The sequence below is a fragment of the Budorcas taxicolor genome, chromosome 4 (assembly GCF_023091745.1).
Source record: "Budorcas taxicolor isolate Tak-1 chromosome 4, Takin1.1, whole genome shotgun sequence".
Classification (NCBI taxonomy): domain Eukaryota; kingdom Metazoa; phylum Chordata; class Mammalia; order Artiodactyla; family Bovidae; genus Budorcas; species Budorcas taxicolor.
In genome coordinates, this window is record NC_068913.1 from 38,374,843 (window position 1) to 38,391,334 (window position 16,492).

Sequence of the window (16,492 nt, forward strand, 5' to 3'; positions counted from 1 at the left end):
AGATTACTTTAAAAAATGAGATTAATTATCTTTTGCATATGGTTTAACATTTATAATTGAATGGCATCTAGGAGATTGTTGGTATGTATTTCTAAGAGGTTAGGAGAAGGCAATGGCAGCCCACTCTTGCCTGGAAAATCCCATGGGTGGAGGAGCCTGATAGGCTTCAGTCCATGGGGTCGCTAAGAGTTGGACATGACTGAGCGACTTCACTTTGATTTTTCACTTTCATGCATTGGAAAAGGAAATGGCAACCCACTCCAGTGTTCTTGCCTGGAGAATCCCAGGGACGGTGGAGCCTGGTGAGCTGCCATCTATGGGATTGCACAGAGTCAGACACGACGCAGCAGCAGCAGCAGTCTTACATTGCCTCTCCAACTCAATTGTGAATCATGGTAGGGTTGTATTCATTTGTCTTTGAATTTTTATAATTTTAGCACAGAATGACTGACACAGAAATTCAATCAGTTTTTGTTGAATTATATTCAGCATGTATATATATATGTGTGTGTGTGTAAATATATATATATATAATCATATATAAACACATATAGACACAGGTTTACATATATACTTGCATACATGCCTATATAAAAAAACATTAGACTAAAATGCTTTAAAATCTTGGTGGAAAACATGTTCACTTAACATCAAACTCCTCACCCTCTCACTGTTTTATGACCCTCCTTACATATATAGCCTTATTCTTTGATAGTGCTACTTCTGTAGTATAGAACAATTGAAAGGAAATCTGTGTCCCCCACCAGCAGCACCACAGATCTCCCAGGAAAAGAGTGACACATTTTTCCCACATCCACTTGCATCGGAAGAATACTTACTTCTTAAATGTTATAACACATGATATTTAGTTTATGGGGAGAGCTGGGCAAGATGAAAGCCATTTGTGTCAAACCCATACCTAATGAAATTCTATTATTTGAGGTATTTCATCACTCAACTACAAAATACATTTCTGCATATCCCACACTAAGACATAGTAAATCTCTTCAGTTAAATGTAATTTTAAACCATCATAGTTTTTACTTTTTTTTTCTTTTCTTTTATTTTTTTTGGAGGTTAATTACTTAACAATATTGTATTGGAATTGCCATACATCAACATGAATCCACCACAGGTATACACTGAAGTAAATTAGACATTGACCAGTTTCTTGAAATCTGGGATCTGTTTTTCAAACCAATCTGCCTGAGTTCAGGATCCATACAGTTCTTTCAATCAGTTTTTGACAGAATAGGCAGAGTGCTTCTGAAAACTTTAAGATTCTCTGTTCATCTGAATATAACAGTTTTGACAGCCAGCTTTGTCTCTTGCTGCCAACCCCATCCTGCATCTCCCAGGATCCATAACAATAGTCAGGAAGTCATTCACTTACATTTATTGAGGACCCACTGTGGGAAAGAAATTGCCCTAGGAACTTCACAGGAAGTAATCCATATGACCATCACCATTGAAGATGTCCTATAATTAAAGTGCTATTGAAGACAAATATATTCATGATATGTGCACTATACTGACAGAATGAATACATAAAAACATGCCCAAACACAATACATATGTATAGAGATTTGGCTCATAATGCATAATGAGTGTTGGAATGACTAGAGTTAAAATAATTTATTTTGCAAGATTTTCTAGAGAATTGAATTTAAAGAGGAGAATAACCAAATTAGAGATAGACTGAACTAGGGAAGGGGACACTTACTATAATGATAATGTATATAGAAAAAGATAACTTACCCATATTTTTTTTACAGTACCCAGTTGCTCATATTTACAGCTGACAGAAAGGGCTGTGGAAAGTATCCCAAAATGCATTTAGTGAAAACACACAACAAAAAAAGAAAGAAAGAAAGAAAGAAAAGTAAGAGCAATTTGGGAAAACCTTTAGAGTAAATTAAAGGTCATCTTAATTTGTACAATAAAATTCACCTAAGTGAAACTGCTGTCTTATTTCACTTTCTTTTCTGGTATTTTTAAAGGATTCCAAAGCATTATGAAGATATTGACATTTAAATATATAGGAATGGGAAGAAAGCTATAGTGTCAGTCATGTATTTTTTATGAAATTATTCTGAAATCGTTTGAGGCAAAGGAAACCTGATCTCGCTGCTGGGGTGGCACACAGCCCGCCAGTGTTAGATCCCTCAAGTGCCACATCCTGCATCTTGTTAAATGTAACTCAATAGTCTCTATTTCAGCCGAAGGGTCTTTATTTTCATCCTGGCACTCCAGTCTTAAAGTAGACTGAAGCTTAAGTTTGTTTAAAGCTACAATATGATTATTCTTATAAAACAATTAGTGATATTTGAACCACTTTCTGATAGACTCAATTTAGCCGGAGTCTAAGTGGCTTTCTACATTTATTGAATTCACATTTGAAATGCTGCTAAACACATTTGAAACACAGCATTTTTTGAGGGAATACAACTGGACAGATTTTTTAAATTCCATAGAGGTTTATAAAACATGAGTCTCTCTTTAAAATCTGCTTAACATATCCCACTACTTATGGCTAATAAATCTAGAAAGCTTTGCAATGGACTGATCCTTATACAAAAATAAAAATTGTAATTCTATTCAGATTTTGATAATTGTATTTTCATACTTCTTAATGTTTTAATATCTGGTAATTAAAGTGAAAAATAAATACAAATGGACTTATTTTATAATTTAATATATCCATAACAATTTATTTTGTGAATCTAAGTGATATACTGTGGGTATCCATTTGTTAATTCAAGAAACTGCTCAAAGATAGTTGTAAAATATCATTGTCCTGTTTTTGCCATTGTGTTTTAACAGTAATGATAAAGGTAAAAGGGAAAATGTTCCTGTTGAAACTATTATAGTAAAACATTCCACTAGAATGGAAAATTAACTTATTTACCAGCCAATCAAGATTCCCTAGTGTTCTGAAAACAGCATGAAACAAAATTTGAGCAGTTAAAAATACTAAAGAATGCTGATGACCTATAAGATGTAATGTCTTAGAGTATAAATAGTAGCAGGAAATATTCCCATAATAGTTGTACAGGTGTTTCACCTGTTGACCTAAACTTCTCTGCTTCCTAAAGTTAAGCATGACACTTTTCTGGGAAAATAATTTGCTCTGAAATGTAAATACGGATTCATGAAATTTGCAACTTAGATTATTTAAAAAAAAAAAACACTTGCATATTGAGGATTTAGTGCTAGTAATGGGTCTTTTACTAATTTAAAACTTGAGTTACCATAAAAGATACAATTCTTTCTGTACTGTATAAGCTGTGAAAGGTGGAGGATCTCAAACCCACATCTGGCCAAGTGAGTCACTAGTGATTTATTAAGATGTGAAATGCTGCTCTCCTTCAATTTGCAGCTGCCTATGGGTGGAAGGCTGATTAGCGAAGGCAACCAAATGCTTGTTAATCTAAGGCAGAGGTTCTCTGCTTGCTGCTGCCTTCTCTAGTCTTCATATTTTAATTTAGCTATCTTATTCTTTGGTCAAACCTGCTGCACTTGATATGTAAATTTGGTGCATTTAAAATCTAGCATGTAATACTTAATGTATAATGTTTCAATACCCCAAAGTAATAACAGCCCGTATGCTCCTTTCTTCTTTTTCCATCTAGCGTTTGCAAAGTTTCTCAAAGAATTGTCTTTTCTTTCTCCAAAGGGCATTTTAGAATCGCTATATTTTACCAACAATATTTACTTGTCACCCTGGCCATCCATATTCAGTTCTCATGCTCAGAGGTTTTGGTCAAACTCTGTGATTGCAGAGTCTGACGACATGCTCTGTGATGGTGGGAACTCTACCTTGAATGCTAACTCCCTGGACATCCTTGTACTGTCAAATATGATAACTGATTTGATCGTAACAGCCATTAGGTACCAGGAGATGACCAATATCGTTCCTAGCTAAAGAAACTAACATTTCAATCGCATTGCTACAAATTGTGATCTTGTGATTTCAATCCAGATGTCCTATCTCATATGCATTATGGTGGCTTTCACAATTTTGGTGACTTTATTTCTGGGAGTTTTATAAACATCTCTAAATTTTTTAAATTAAAAAAAAGTGAGAACGGACTGCCATTTGAAAACACTATATATTTGCTAACTCTGTAGAATTTTCATTTTGATTAATGTCCATACTAGCAACATACTTTAATAGTTTTCGGGCTACAGGGAATCTGAAAAGAAGTCTTAATTATGAGAAGAAATATATATTGAATAAAAATAATAATAACAAAATAGCAAAATTTTCCATGCTTTGAAGAAAAGACCAAAAGATATTTTATGGACTATAAAATAGTTTCTTCAGCAGCATTTTATATGAACAATTTAGAAATCTCTCAGTGTTACTGTCTGCACTCCAATCCATGTTTAATATAGGAACATGGAAAACTAGTATAATTGTATCTGCAAAGAAACCATTTCTACCAAACTATTTATTAAAATTGTGAGATTCCTGGGCCTATCTAGCATATATTTCCCCTGACTCTTTAATTAATTAATTAATCTGTTAATTAATAGATTTTTACTCTGTGCCAGAAGTTATGCTGAGCAATGAAAATAAAATAATGAGAAAAAGTTTCTGTTCTCTTTGCGATTAGAGTCTGTTGAGGAAATCTATTATAATACAAAGTAATAAGAACTAAAATAGATGTATGCACCTAACACCACAGAATCATCAGGGAGAAAGCTTCCAGAACAGTCACAAAGCATTGTGAAAATTTATGCAAGTCTTTTTTTCTTAAAGAGATCTTATACCCTGATTTCCTACTGTGAAATCCTAATATAAGCATATTAATTTTAAGAGACTACGATAGCCTATGATCAGAATTAATCCAGCGAAATGAGCAGACATTCTGTCATCAGGTAGCATCTTCCACAATAATAGAGAAATATTTCTAGAAGAAATGAAAACGGACACAGGATTTGATGAAAAGAAAATAGCAGTAGAAAAGTATTATCAGTAAATAAATAAATCTCTCTCCAGCCCAAAAGAAGTACAGAAAACTTTGTAGATTTTTTTATATTTATGGTAGAGAAGTTTTTTACAAAGATAAATAGGCATTAGTTATCAGGAATACATATCATTAATTCTCAAAAAATATGTAATTTGTTTTACAAGACAAGATGATTGACACCTACGCAATTCTCAAAATCTTGTTGAATAAATGGGTAAATAGAAACAATGCAAGAAATATGACACCTGAAATTGTTTCAAAAGTGATTGGATTTGAGAGTAAAGAAAAAATACATATATCTGTATCTAAAATTGTGTCACTAAAACCAAATTAGCTGTGCTGGGTTACACACAGTGGCAAGCACCTACAAACTCATGTTGTCAGTCTAAGAAATAGATTACTACATTTAGCTTGATTCACTCAAATTTAGTTTTATTATTTCTCTTTAGTGTTTTTATTTTAGTTTAAGGAAATTTAAATAGGTTTCACAGCATTATTAAGCTGGCAGTAACTATTTAATATGTCAAAGCAAGACTACCAAACTATGTGATTCTATCAAAAACCATCAAATGCTATTTCTACAAAGTTACACCATGAGAATTACACTTGTTTAAAAATTTAAGTTAAAACTTAACTAGTGGGTTTTTTCTTATGTATCATCAGCAAATTATTGCTGTTAATTGCTAAACTTTAAGATAAGAGAGTTAAAATTTTGTGAGAACATGGCTTGTTGTAGTGAACATTATTTTTACGTTGCAAAGAGTGTCTTATAATATTCTATTAGATATTTGAGGTATTTAAGGGACATTTAAGTGGTTTAAGTTACTAAGTTATACATCAACTTTGAAAAATCAAGCAAGAGACTAATCACATTTGCCATTTAAGTCAGCTAGTCAAACCATTTTCAATTTGGATCTGTAATTTAAAAAGATTCAAGGCTGGACGTATTGTTGTTATTTTCCCTTTTCATTGGTGTGGTAGAAATGAGAAAATGAATTTTTGTTAATTGATTTTCAAGGAGACTTATTCTTTGAATACTTCCAGAGGAAAATGGGGAAGACTTGAATGATCTATATAAATAACTTGTAGATAATAATAATAATGGGTAACTAATAAACAAGGCGTTTCCTAATCTCTCCCATAAAGTGACAGCTGCTTCTGTAGCCAAGACAGTGAAATGAAACCGGGCATATAATTCTAACACCACCCCCACATCACAAAAGAAGAAAATGGAGGGCATAGACTAGACTAAATGACACTTAACACTTGAAACAATACAGAATAGGGAAGAAAACAACTGAAGTCTTTCCTAACTGTTGCAATTTGGAGAAATCTGTGCCCTTGAAAAGCAGAATGCTCTGTAGTTTTTGAGTCACCATCCTCCAAACACTTGGTTTTGCCTTTATAATAAACCCTTTTAAGTAGCTTTAATTCTAGGCTTCAGCATTTCTGTTCCCTATTCTTATCAGTTTCAAACTCTTTAAAAACATTTTTAAAAAAAGAAAAGAAAGGAAAAAAAATTTCCCTTCCTAGAACATACAGATTTTAGTAAAGTTGATCTAAGGTGCCACATTCTTTTCTATGGTAACAAAGGGAAACTATGCATCTACTTTGCCTGAGTCAGATGTAAAGTAATCCTTTAAACAATACTGTGCAGTTTCTTCACTTTGTTTGCTTAGTGCAGATCTGCTTATTTATTTATTCAGTGAGAAGCTGTGTGCTATGCCTTTGCTGAAAGCAAATAACTAATAACTTCATATCCTGCAACACTCAACAGCCAACCTGCTCATTTCATTTGTATTCCACGGACGCCTCATTTTTTCCTCCTCACTGCCTACCCTGTACTGATCAGTATTAACAATGGGATTTTTGTCTCACTTGAAAACTTTCTTGTTCCATTTGAGTTGAGGTGGAGACACTCTCACTTAAAAACAAAACAAAACAACAACCACAATAGCAAAAACCTACACAGGTATTTCCGTGTCTTATTATTTCAATATATTTATATTCAGGAAAACTGCATTCACTTATCAGATAATCGAATAAAGAAGCTATAGTGATTCTGCTCCTTAACTAGGTGAAAAAGGAAAAATCCCACGTGCAAAACATTTTGAAATGTTGAAAAATATGATTGATTTAAGAAGTTGAAAGAAAAGAGAGACTGTGGAAATGATAAATCCCATCCCTATAACTAGATTTTAGCCACTTTTGGCTGCATAGACACTAAATATAAACAAAATTTTATGCATCTTTTTTTTTTTTTGGTCACTCTCTTCTATTCCCCACACAAGTGAAATAAAACTTGCCTGCTAGCCCTGTGATTCAAACCCTCAAGGAAAAAGAAGCTATCGTTTTACCTGAACACTAAGGAGCCTCCTCCTGCAATTTCTGATACCCCTAAATTGTTTAAACTTTTTTAAACCTAGAGTCACAAATAATGTGACTGGCCAGTTTCTGAACTCCTGAGTTAATCTATCATGTAAATTCATTTGAAAAACAAAAGGGCCTTTATCTCGAGTCCCTATTTACCTTAAATATGATTAACAGTGATGTCACAAGGAAAAGCATAAAGCTGTTTTTTGCTTACATTGTTGAAAATTCAGTTTGGAGGAACTACTCCATTCTTTTACTGAGATCTCTGTTCATGGGTGTGTAGGAGGGGAAGGGAGGAGTTAATGCTTCCCTAGAGATTGAATTCCCTTTGCTTCTTACCAGTCTCTCTTCTCAACTGATGCTTTCACATGTGGCTTATACTAAAAGCATTCATAAGGGTCAGATTATAAAAAGTTTAATTTAATTTCTTAAATATTGCTTTTAACCTGCCACCCCCAGTTCTCAGCGACTACCACAGTAGTTCTTAAATAACTATCGTTTTTTTTTTTAGCTGGAATGAATAATACATCAACTATTTAGTTTTCCCAATTAATAAGATGTCTTCTGATCTTCTAAAGAATGTTTTCACCCACACATTTCTTTTTTAGAAAAAAAAAAAAGAGAGAGATTCAAATTCCCTTACCAGAAAAACCCTCATTAAAAATGAATTTCCAGCATGAGATGTCAGAGCAAGGGCAAATGTTCTACTCTGACATTTGCTATAATTCTGTTGATCACAGGCCTTTCTCATATACTAATGAAGCATTCCTTTGAAGAAAAAAAAAGGAAATAGCAGATGTTGAATAGAAACCAATACAGTTTTTTTTTTTTTCTTGACTCAATTGAATAGCACCTTGGAAAGAATATGGAAATTTTTATTTGTTTTTAGTATTTGTTTTCCTTCTTGGTGTTGTTTCCTAGGAGAGCTGGTTATCCAATGCATTTTGAAATTCTTAACTCAGTAGTTTCTCTTAAAGAGGCACCTAGTTCTGTGGGTGGCACACATTTTGAGGGTGTTTTCTAGATCTAACCGGGGTGGAGTGGGATTGCAGGGAGAGACAGGTGTGTTTAATGATGTACACCATAACTTCAAGTACATTTACTCCACTCAATCTTTTAATTATATCTGAACAATGTTTCTCCTTATATTCTTTTATGTACAAATATGGCAAGTATTTTTGCCTACCACTCACAGAAAGTATCAGGGTGTCTATAAACTGGAGAAGCACTTGAAATGCCATCTCACAAATTAGAACAATTTCTGCTATTAAATCACAATGTTTATTGCCATCTCAGTGTGTTTCATAATAAATAATAAACTATATGAAGTAGACATTGAAAATGTACACATGGCTTTTAACTAATAGACGAGAAGATCAAAAATACATTTCCTATGGAAAATTGCTTTAACATCTATCTTCTACAACTATACCAATCTTAATTGAGAAAGAAGAGTTAACCAACCTGTAGTGAAGTTGGAAGAGTTGCTTCTCTAGAAAATCAACCACACCACCCAGAAAACTGCCTGTCAGAGTTTTATACTTGGAAGTCTCTGTAATCCATCTCAATATGGAGGGAGGCGAGATTAAAAACTACAGATTTATTTGACAGAAATGTATACAACAGCATGATCACCATATTAAACACCTGCTCAGATTTGACTCTGTAGCAGAATTTAGTCACATCTGAAAACTTGAAATTTAAGAAGATATTAGGAGCTCAGTTGCAAGTAGAGTTAATTATAGCACATGATGTAGATTGCGGGTTAGAAAATAATTGAAAATAGAGATATTGCTTTAAGAGAAACAAAATAAGATTTTTCACTTGTACCTTAAAAAATACAATGTTAAAAGGTCAATATATTTCTGACTTTTAAAAATGTAAGTAATGCAGTAAGATCAACGGTTAATGTGGTAAATACAGCAGGCTTGACTGTGTCAGGGCTGAGTTCACATATTCTCAGAGTAGGGAGTGATGTTTCTTGGGAGGTGAATCAAAGTCCACATTTCAAGCATGGAGATGTTGATAGATTCTGAGAAACACTCACCCAGGTCCACCTCAACTTTGCATCTACTTCAACCGAGAAATAGGTGGCACAGTGGTAAAGAATATACCTGCCAACGCAGGAGATGAGGGTTCAATCCTTAGATCAGGAAGATCCCCTGGAGACGAAAATGGCAACCTTCTCCAGTATTCTTATCTGGAGAATCCCACTGACAGAGTAACTTGGTGGGCTACAGTCCATGGGGTGACAAAGAGTCAGACACGATTGAGCAATTACACACCCTGTGTACAACTGGGAAATAGGTTTAACCTTGATTATCCCTCACATGTTTGGGTGTATAAGGAAAACATGGAAAACAACTTTATCCCCAATGTCAATTGAGAAATCAGTAGAAATATAACAAATACTTTGGCAAATATTTTTCAGGCATGTAGTACATTCCTTCCTTTCTCTCTGCCCTCCTTTTCTTTCTCTCTTTCTTTCTACATTAAAAAACAGTCTATCTGTGGTCACACTTTTCTATTTTTGTAATGTAATAAGTCTAGAACAGTTATACTTACATAAAGAACTTCCTATTCTACATTTTTTAAATTAAAAAATCTACAGAGAAGTAAATGTGAATTCATTAAACTTTCAAATATTTGAAAAGACCTAAAGATCATAAAAATTTCAGAGAGTAAGAATAATATCAAATGTAAATAAATACAGCAGAATTTTTTAAAAGAGAAACCTGTGTTTGGATATAAACATGGGGGGTGTCTATGGTATCCAATTCTGACTTCACTTTTAAAGTATTTATTTTAGAAAATGAAATAATTCTGTCCTGATTTTGTGGTCCAAAATATAGATTGTCTTTCATCTCCATGGAGTCAATTCTCACCCTCTTTTATCTGAATTTTACCTACAATCTTTTATTTTTCCTGGAATGCATCAAAATGTTTCAGGATTAGACATTACACAAGTGAAATGGATACATTTCTAAATTTGCTTATCCTGTTTAGTTTTGACAAATATAAACTTGCTCTCCTACTTGAGGTAACAAGAGCTGGAGAAAATAAATATTTAAAATATATATTAGTGAAAATGGCATAACTATGTACAGTATTTAAAATAATCATATGTGATATTTCAATAGAATAATCCATTAGTCCAATCTCCTAAATAATCCCAAAGTGACATGAATTCCTCCACAGAATGAATGTCTATAGAGAGTAATCCATGGAAGACAGACAAGCCTCTTGTCATTTGTAGCCTTAATCCATTGCCTAGAGCATGAAAAGTGCTCAGGATAACAAGTGTGGGAATCAGTAAAATCAACATTATTTTTGGATTTTATTTTCTTAACAATACTGACTGATCAATAGGCCTGTGGGAAGTGACAAATACAATACGGTCTATTTGATGAATCAATCTAATGGAGTAGACACGGAATTCCTCCTCCCCTTCACCCATTCTCCCCCCTTTAAATCCTTTTCACTCTCTTCCTCCTCCTCCTCCGCCTACTCTCAGGCAAATACAGACACACACACAGACACACACACACACTTGTGCACAGGGAGAGCTGCTCTTTCTCTATTGGTCTGTAGACATTAAGTAATGAAAGCTGTCGTGACAATCCTCAGGTCTTTTTTTTTTTTTTTTCACATATGAATACTAAACCACTTTCAATGAGTGTTCATGTTTTTAATTGCAAACTCACCTTCTCCTTTCAGCCACGTAATTTCCGTATTATTGGAACAGTCCTCTCCTCTGTATTTCTAACCTGTGTGTTGTACCTGGGGTTGGGGGAGGGTGCAAATTAGAGAGAGTTGGGGAATATAACGGGAAAATTCTTTGATATTTATGCACCCTTCCTACACACACACACACACACACACACACACACACAATCCTATATGGATATCAGCTCTGAGAAAAACTGAAAGAAAAATAGAAAAGGAAATTTAAACACCTCAGACATGCCTATTTAGGAAAGAATTAGTGGTATTTGTATGACTGCATAAATACATGTGTGTCCACAGAAAATTTAGTAACCCTTCACCAGCTCATGAAGACACAGAGATACTCTCTTTATGTTGGTCCTTGACACTCAGCAGGGAGTTCTGTGAACTTTGTCATCTTTCTCTGCTCTTTAAACCAAAACTAGGGAAGTGGCTTTAATTAATGAGATGGGATGCATTGGAAACGTTAGCCAGAGCATTCCAGAAGCTGAAAAACCATAGATGTTTTTAAATTCTGAGTATCCTTTTGAGAATCCCTTGTTGTAATTTATAATTCTCAGTGGACCTATATTTGTCTCGAACTGATTGTTGAAATGGGCTTTACTAGGAATTTCTTCCCTGAATTTGCAGTGGGGCGGGGGAGGGGGTGGTTGATCCGAGGGGGTTTGTTGGGAGAAGGGAACAATCGCTAACAAGGCTTTAAAACCTTCAGCGGTTAAAGTTATACTGATGAAAAGGACAGACATATATATGCATATCTACATATGTATACAGGCATAAACATACATATACACCACACAAGTTCAAGCAGAATTATATAATGAGCATGAGTTGTAAATTATGTAGGTAGCAGAATTCAGATTGTTTTCTCAAAATTGCACCTAAAAATGGCTATAAAACAACGGTTGCCTTGGGAAGTAAATTTATAGCTACATGCCTTTCACAGGCACGCTGGAGGGTTCTGCTCCCGGCTGTAATCTCTACGAGATGTTTTTTGCATGTGTTGTGTGACACGAGGGAAGGGGAGTGGGTTGAGCTTGCCTGTTCTCCCATTGTCAGCCAGTCTAGTGAGTGTTGGGAAAACCTGTCTGTGGGATCTTGTGTCATCTCTCCCTACATGTGTACAGGAAAAGTCCGCGCTGCTCACGGTTCCTCTCTCTCTCTCTCTCTCTCTCTCTTTCTCTCTCTCTCTGTTTCCCTTTCATTCTGCTTCCCCGGAGCCAGAGCCGAATGAAGCAGGGAACAGGATTAGAGTCCGCCAGCTATCAGAAGAACCTAGATAAAAGGAACTGCTTCTTAAGCACCACTGCAGCAGCCTTGTGTTTTTTTTTTTTTCTTTTTTTTTCCACACAACAGTTGTGCCTCATTATCCGGTGCCTGGCTCGATTCTTTTTTTTTTTTTTTGGAGGGTTTGAAGTTTCTGTGCTTCAGTGACTGTTACAGAAGAAGAGGTGTTAGTGTTGCCTGGAGGTCTTGATTGTCTGCATTTATGAATGAAACTGACCTAAATCACCTGTTACCTCCAGTTTCCAGATTGTTTGAACTTCTCTGGCCGCACAATACAGGACGGACTGAAGCAGCATAGGACCAACAGCGTCTGCAGCATGGGCTGGTTCGCTAGGATTGTCTGTCTTTTCTGGGGAGTATTACTTACAGCAAGAGCAAACTATCAAAATGGGAAAAACAATGTGCCAAGACTGAAATTATCCTACAAAGGTAAGTTTTTCTTTCCCTTTTATTTGGCTAGCTTTCTAATTCCCCTCTGCCCCCTGCCTTTTTATTCCTTGAACTCCCTCCCAACCCAAACCTTAAAACCTTGAGTTTAACCTGAGAAACCTTTGTGATTGTGTGGGTCTTTTGGAGATGATTGAAACACTTTTTTTTCTTTATAAAATCATGCCTTCTGTTGGATATATGACAATTTAAATGCAAACAAAGAGCATTTAATCACATTTGCAGAAAAGAGCTGAATGCCTGGTAAATACAGATCCGTGTATGTGATCATATATCCTGTTAATTTTTCTCACTCTACTCCTGTTAAAATATTTTTTAAAACCACTGTTGCAACAATGGTCTCTTTGTAGATGTGTATGCCTCACATATAATAATTGTTATGATAAATAATATTTTCTTAGTTTTAGACAGTAAATGGTTAATTGTTGTCATGAATATTCAGTTTGTTCAAATCTGACAATCAGATGCTTAACATAAGCAGTAGATCATGGTTTGCCAAGAGAATATAAACTGGAAAGCACAGACTAGTTTTTCTAGTGTTATGATTATACAAAAGACTGTGTATTTGGCTAATTGGTATAACGCTAAAACCTTTGAAATATAATGTTATTTGACTCTTATGTACTTGAGTGAGAACTGAAGAGATACTACTTTCTAGTTGTACAGCTAGTTGTGTGAACTTCTTTTCAAAACAAAGTATAAATTTAAGAGGGGGATTAAAAAGCCTTATCACATGGTTGGTCTGGTTACAGTTTAATATATATGCTGTTTTTTAATGAGGATTTTAAAGAAAATATTTGTTCTACAGTTGTTTAGATGGATTTTATAGACAGATGTGTAAAATCATGCTAATGTAAATTCTAACATGATGTATATAAATTTAATGGAAGAAAATATTTATATAGTGAGATATTATTAAAATGGAATTGAAGATTAAACTGTTTTAACTCAAGTAGTTTTACTCCCTAAGGTGATGCTTTCTTATGATTCTCAAATTTCTACAGTTGGGGGTGGGGCAGTGAGAGGCTTCAATTATATTCTGTTTTTAGCCTGTAATATGAAAGAAAATTATTGAACCTCTCTGTAGAAATGTCTGTCTGCTGTACATTACCTGATGCCAGAAAACATATTCTTTAATTTTCACATGATGGGGAACATCTCTTTCTGAATACTCTAGGGTGAATGAGGAGCACAAATAAGAAAGACAGATGTAATTTTCACACTTTTGGATTAGAAAATTAAACACCTATTAATATGTTTATTTAGATTTATTACATAAATAAAATACATTGAATTGAAGACTATATTTTGGTATAATTTTTTGGTTGTTAAAAGGAGAATGAATTTTCAATTATATTTATATAAGATTTTTAAAAATAATCAAATAGTAAGCATTAAATATTTAATTAAATTCCAGGTATATCTTTATATAGTAGCTGTCTTTAAATTATTTACCTAGTATATGATATTATGATATCTCTGTTTTTGTTAGTTTTTGCTTTCTGTTTTTATTCTCTGAGAGTAGTCCATCCAGTAATTCTTAGGTTGATGGTCCAGTTTCTCCAAGTTTATATTTCTTATGAGTGAGTTTTACATACAAGTTTAGTTCCTGAAGATGTAAATAAATATATGCTATAATTTTGGAATAAGTTTTAGACATGACATGCCTTTTTAAAATCTACTGTATTTTAAGATACTTGTCTAAGTGCTAAATAAATTATAAAATTGAGAATTATGTTTATTTATTTTACAATAATTTTATTTCCATGTTAATGGATTACTCTCCATTAATAGAAGAGGCACCAGTTTTTCCACATATTAGAAGATAGCATTTCATTAGAATAGTCTTTTGTTATACACAAATGCTTTAAACTTGTCTAAATTAAGTGAGTTGTATATATTGACAAGATGTGTACATTTGACACTGTGTTTATGAGCTCTTCTTAGTAATGGTATCCATTAGACTTATTCTGCTTTCCTTTAAACCAAAAGCTGCCTTACAACTACATAACAATTCTATTGATGTACCTAGAGGTTGACAATTTGGTAAAACAACCTGTGAAATGAACAGCAAAAGGAATAAAAGGGATTGCCCAAGCAATTTTCTTCTATCATTTTATTGATACATCATTACCTTTTTTCTCTATGTGTAGACTTGTTTGCCAAAGCAACTGTCTGGTAATCAATTGTCAGTACTTTGTTACTAAACTATAATAGAGAGATTTTTTTTTTTAGCTCCTTCTTTTTCCCCCTTAATTAGATGTCAAACATGGTTAAAACATTCACTGCTTTGCCCTTAAAAATATTCTAGCATGATTCATGAAGAGTTAAATCCCTGCCAACTCTAATTTCCCATGGTCACTTGTTTTCAAAGATCCACCATTAAGTTAACTCTCTCATTGCTCAGGTTGCCAAGACAAAAAGTTTCAGGCAATCACTGTGCTTACTTTCTACTTGTCATCTTGTCTGATAGGAGATAAAAGAGATTTGATATGTTAAGTGAGCGAGAAAAATAAGTAAAAAAACAAGAAGTCAGACTTTGTAGTAGATGTATATACATATCTAATAAGGTACCTCTTTATTTTCTCGGAAAAAGTAATAGAATAGATGTTTTCAGGACCATGTGGAGAAGTGATAATATTAGCAAAATGGGGTATGCTCACTTTTCCTCTGAACCAATCTGATTTAGAATCCTTGTGGGGGAAGCAAATGTGAGAACTCTATAAATCTCAGCAGTCACAAACAAATTATCCTCCAGAAACACTCAGTCAGAGATAGTTTTCCCTTCCTTAAATTCATATAACATAGCTAAATGTTATAATTATTATTTTTAAAATCAGTGCATAACTGTTTATTTCCCCTACAAAACTAGTGAAATTTCACTTTTCCCATGAAATACCAGAATATCATAAAATTTTCCTTTTGGAGTGTGTGGTACAGTGAAGACTTCAGAAAAACCTATGGAAATCACAAGCAAATAAATTAGGTTTGGGGTTTTAAACAAATGACAAATGTTCCATCACTCAATGCAATGAGCTTTTCCAGGACATTGTGTGCTTGAGTTTTAGTAGAAATCAAAGACATATGCAAGTCTGAATATGATGGTGATCATGTGAATCCAAAGATTAAGTCAGTTCCTTTAATTTTATCTACAATAGAATACTTAGTAAATAGTACTAATAAATAGTAGATTTTTCAGAAGCTTTCCTCTCATATTTTGTGAAGGTTTCTTTTCACAGTCAAATTGTATAATTATTGTAAGAAAGGGGTTATTAGATAAGTCAAAATTCTCAAACATATATTTCAGATATATGATGATGTTAAACTAAACATTATGAATCAGAATTTGCAAAGTATTTTTTATTTGCCATTATTCAATACAATATGACCACTTCAAAATTTAGTTAGTATGAATAATGATTTGCTAATTAAACTTGTTGACTTTTCAGAGATTTTGATTACTGCTAACAAAGCACAAACATATATGCACATATATGTATATATGAATAGATAAATATATATTCAGGGCAAAATTTATATTAATATTTTAGTGTTAATAAAAGCAATCTTGGTAAGTTGTAATAAAATGCTTTATAATAAAATTTATATTGGTTTAAAAGACAGTCACACATTAAATTAAGTGTATATGTATTTTAGTGAGCATGAACTTTTTGAGTCTCAGG

At 33.6% G+C, this 16,492-nt stretch overlaps 1 protein-coding gene across 1 annotated transcript in view; it reads left to right on the plus strand.

The window, feature by feature from the left end:
- SEMA3A (semaphorin 3A) overlaps positions 1-16,492 on the plus strand; it is a 366,549-nt gene that overhangs the window by 114,700 nt on the left and 235,357 nt on the right. The window contains 1 exon segment of the mRNA XM_052638692.1: positions 12,602-12,791. Coding sequence (XP_052494652.1) covers positions 12,602-12,791 — 190 coding nt within the window.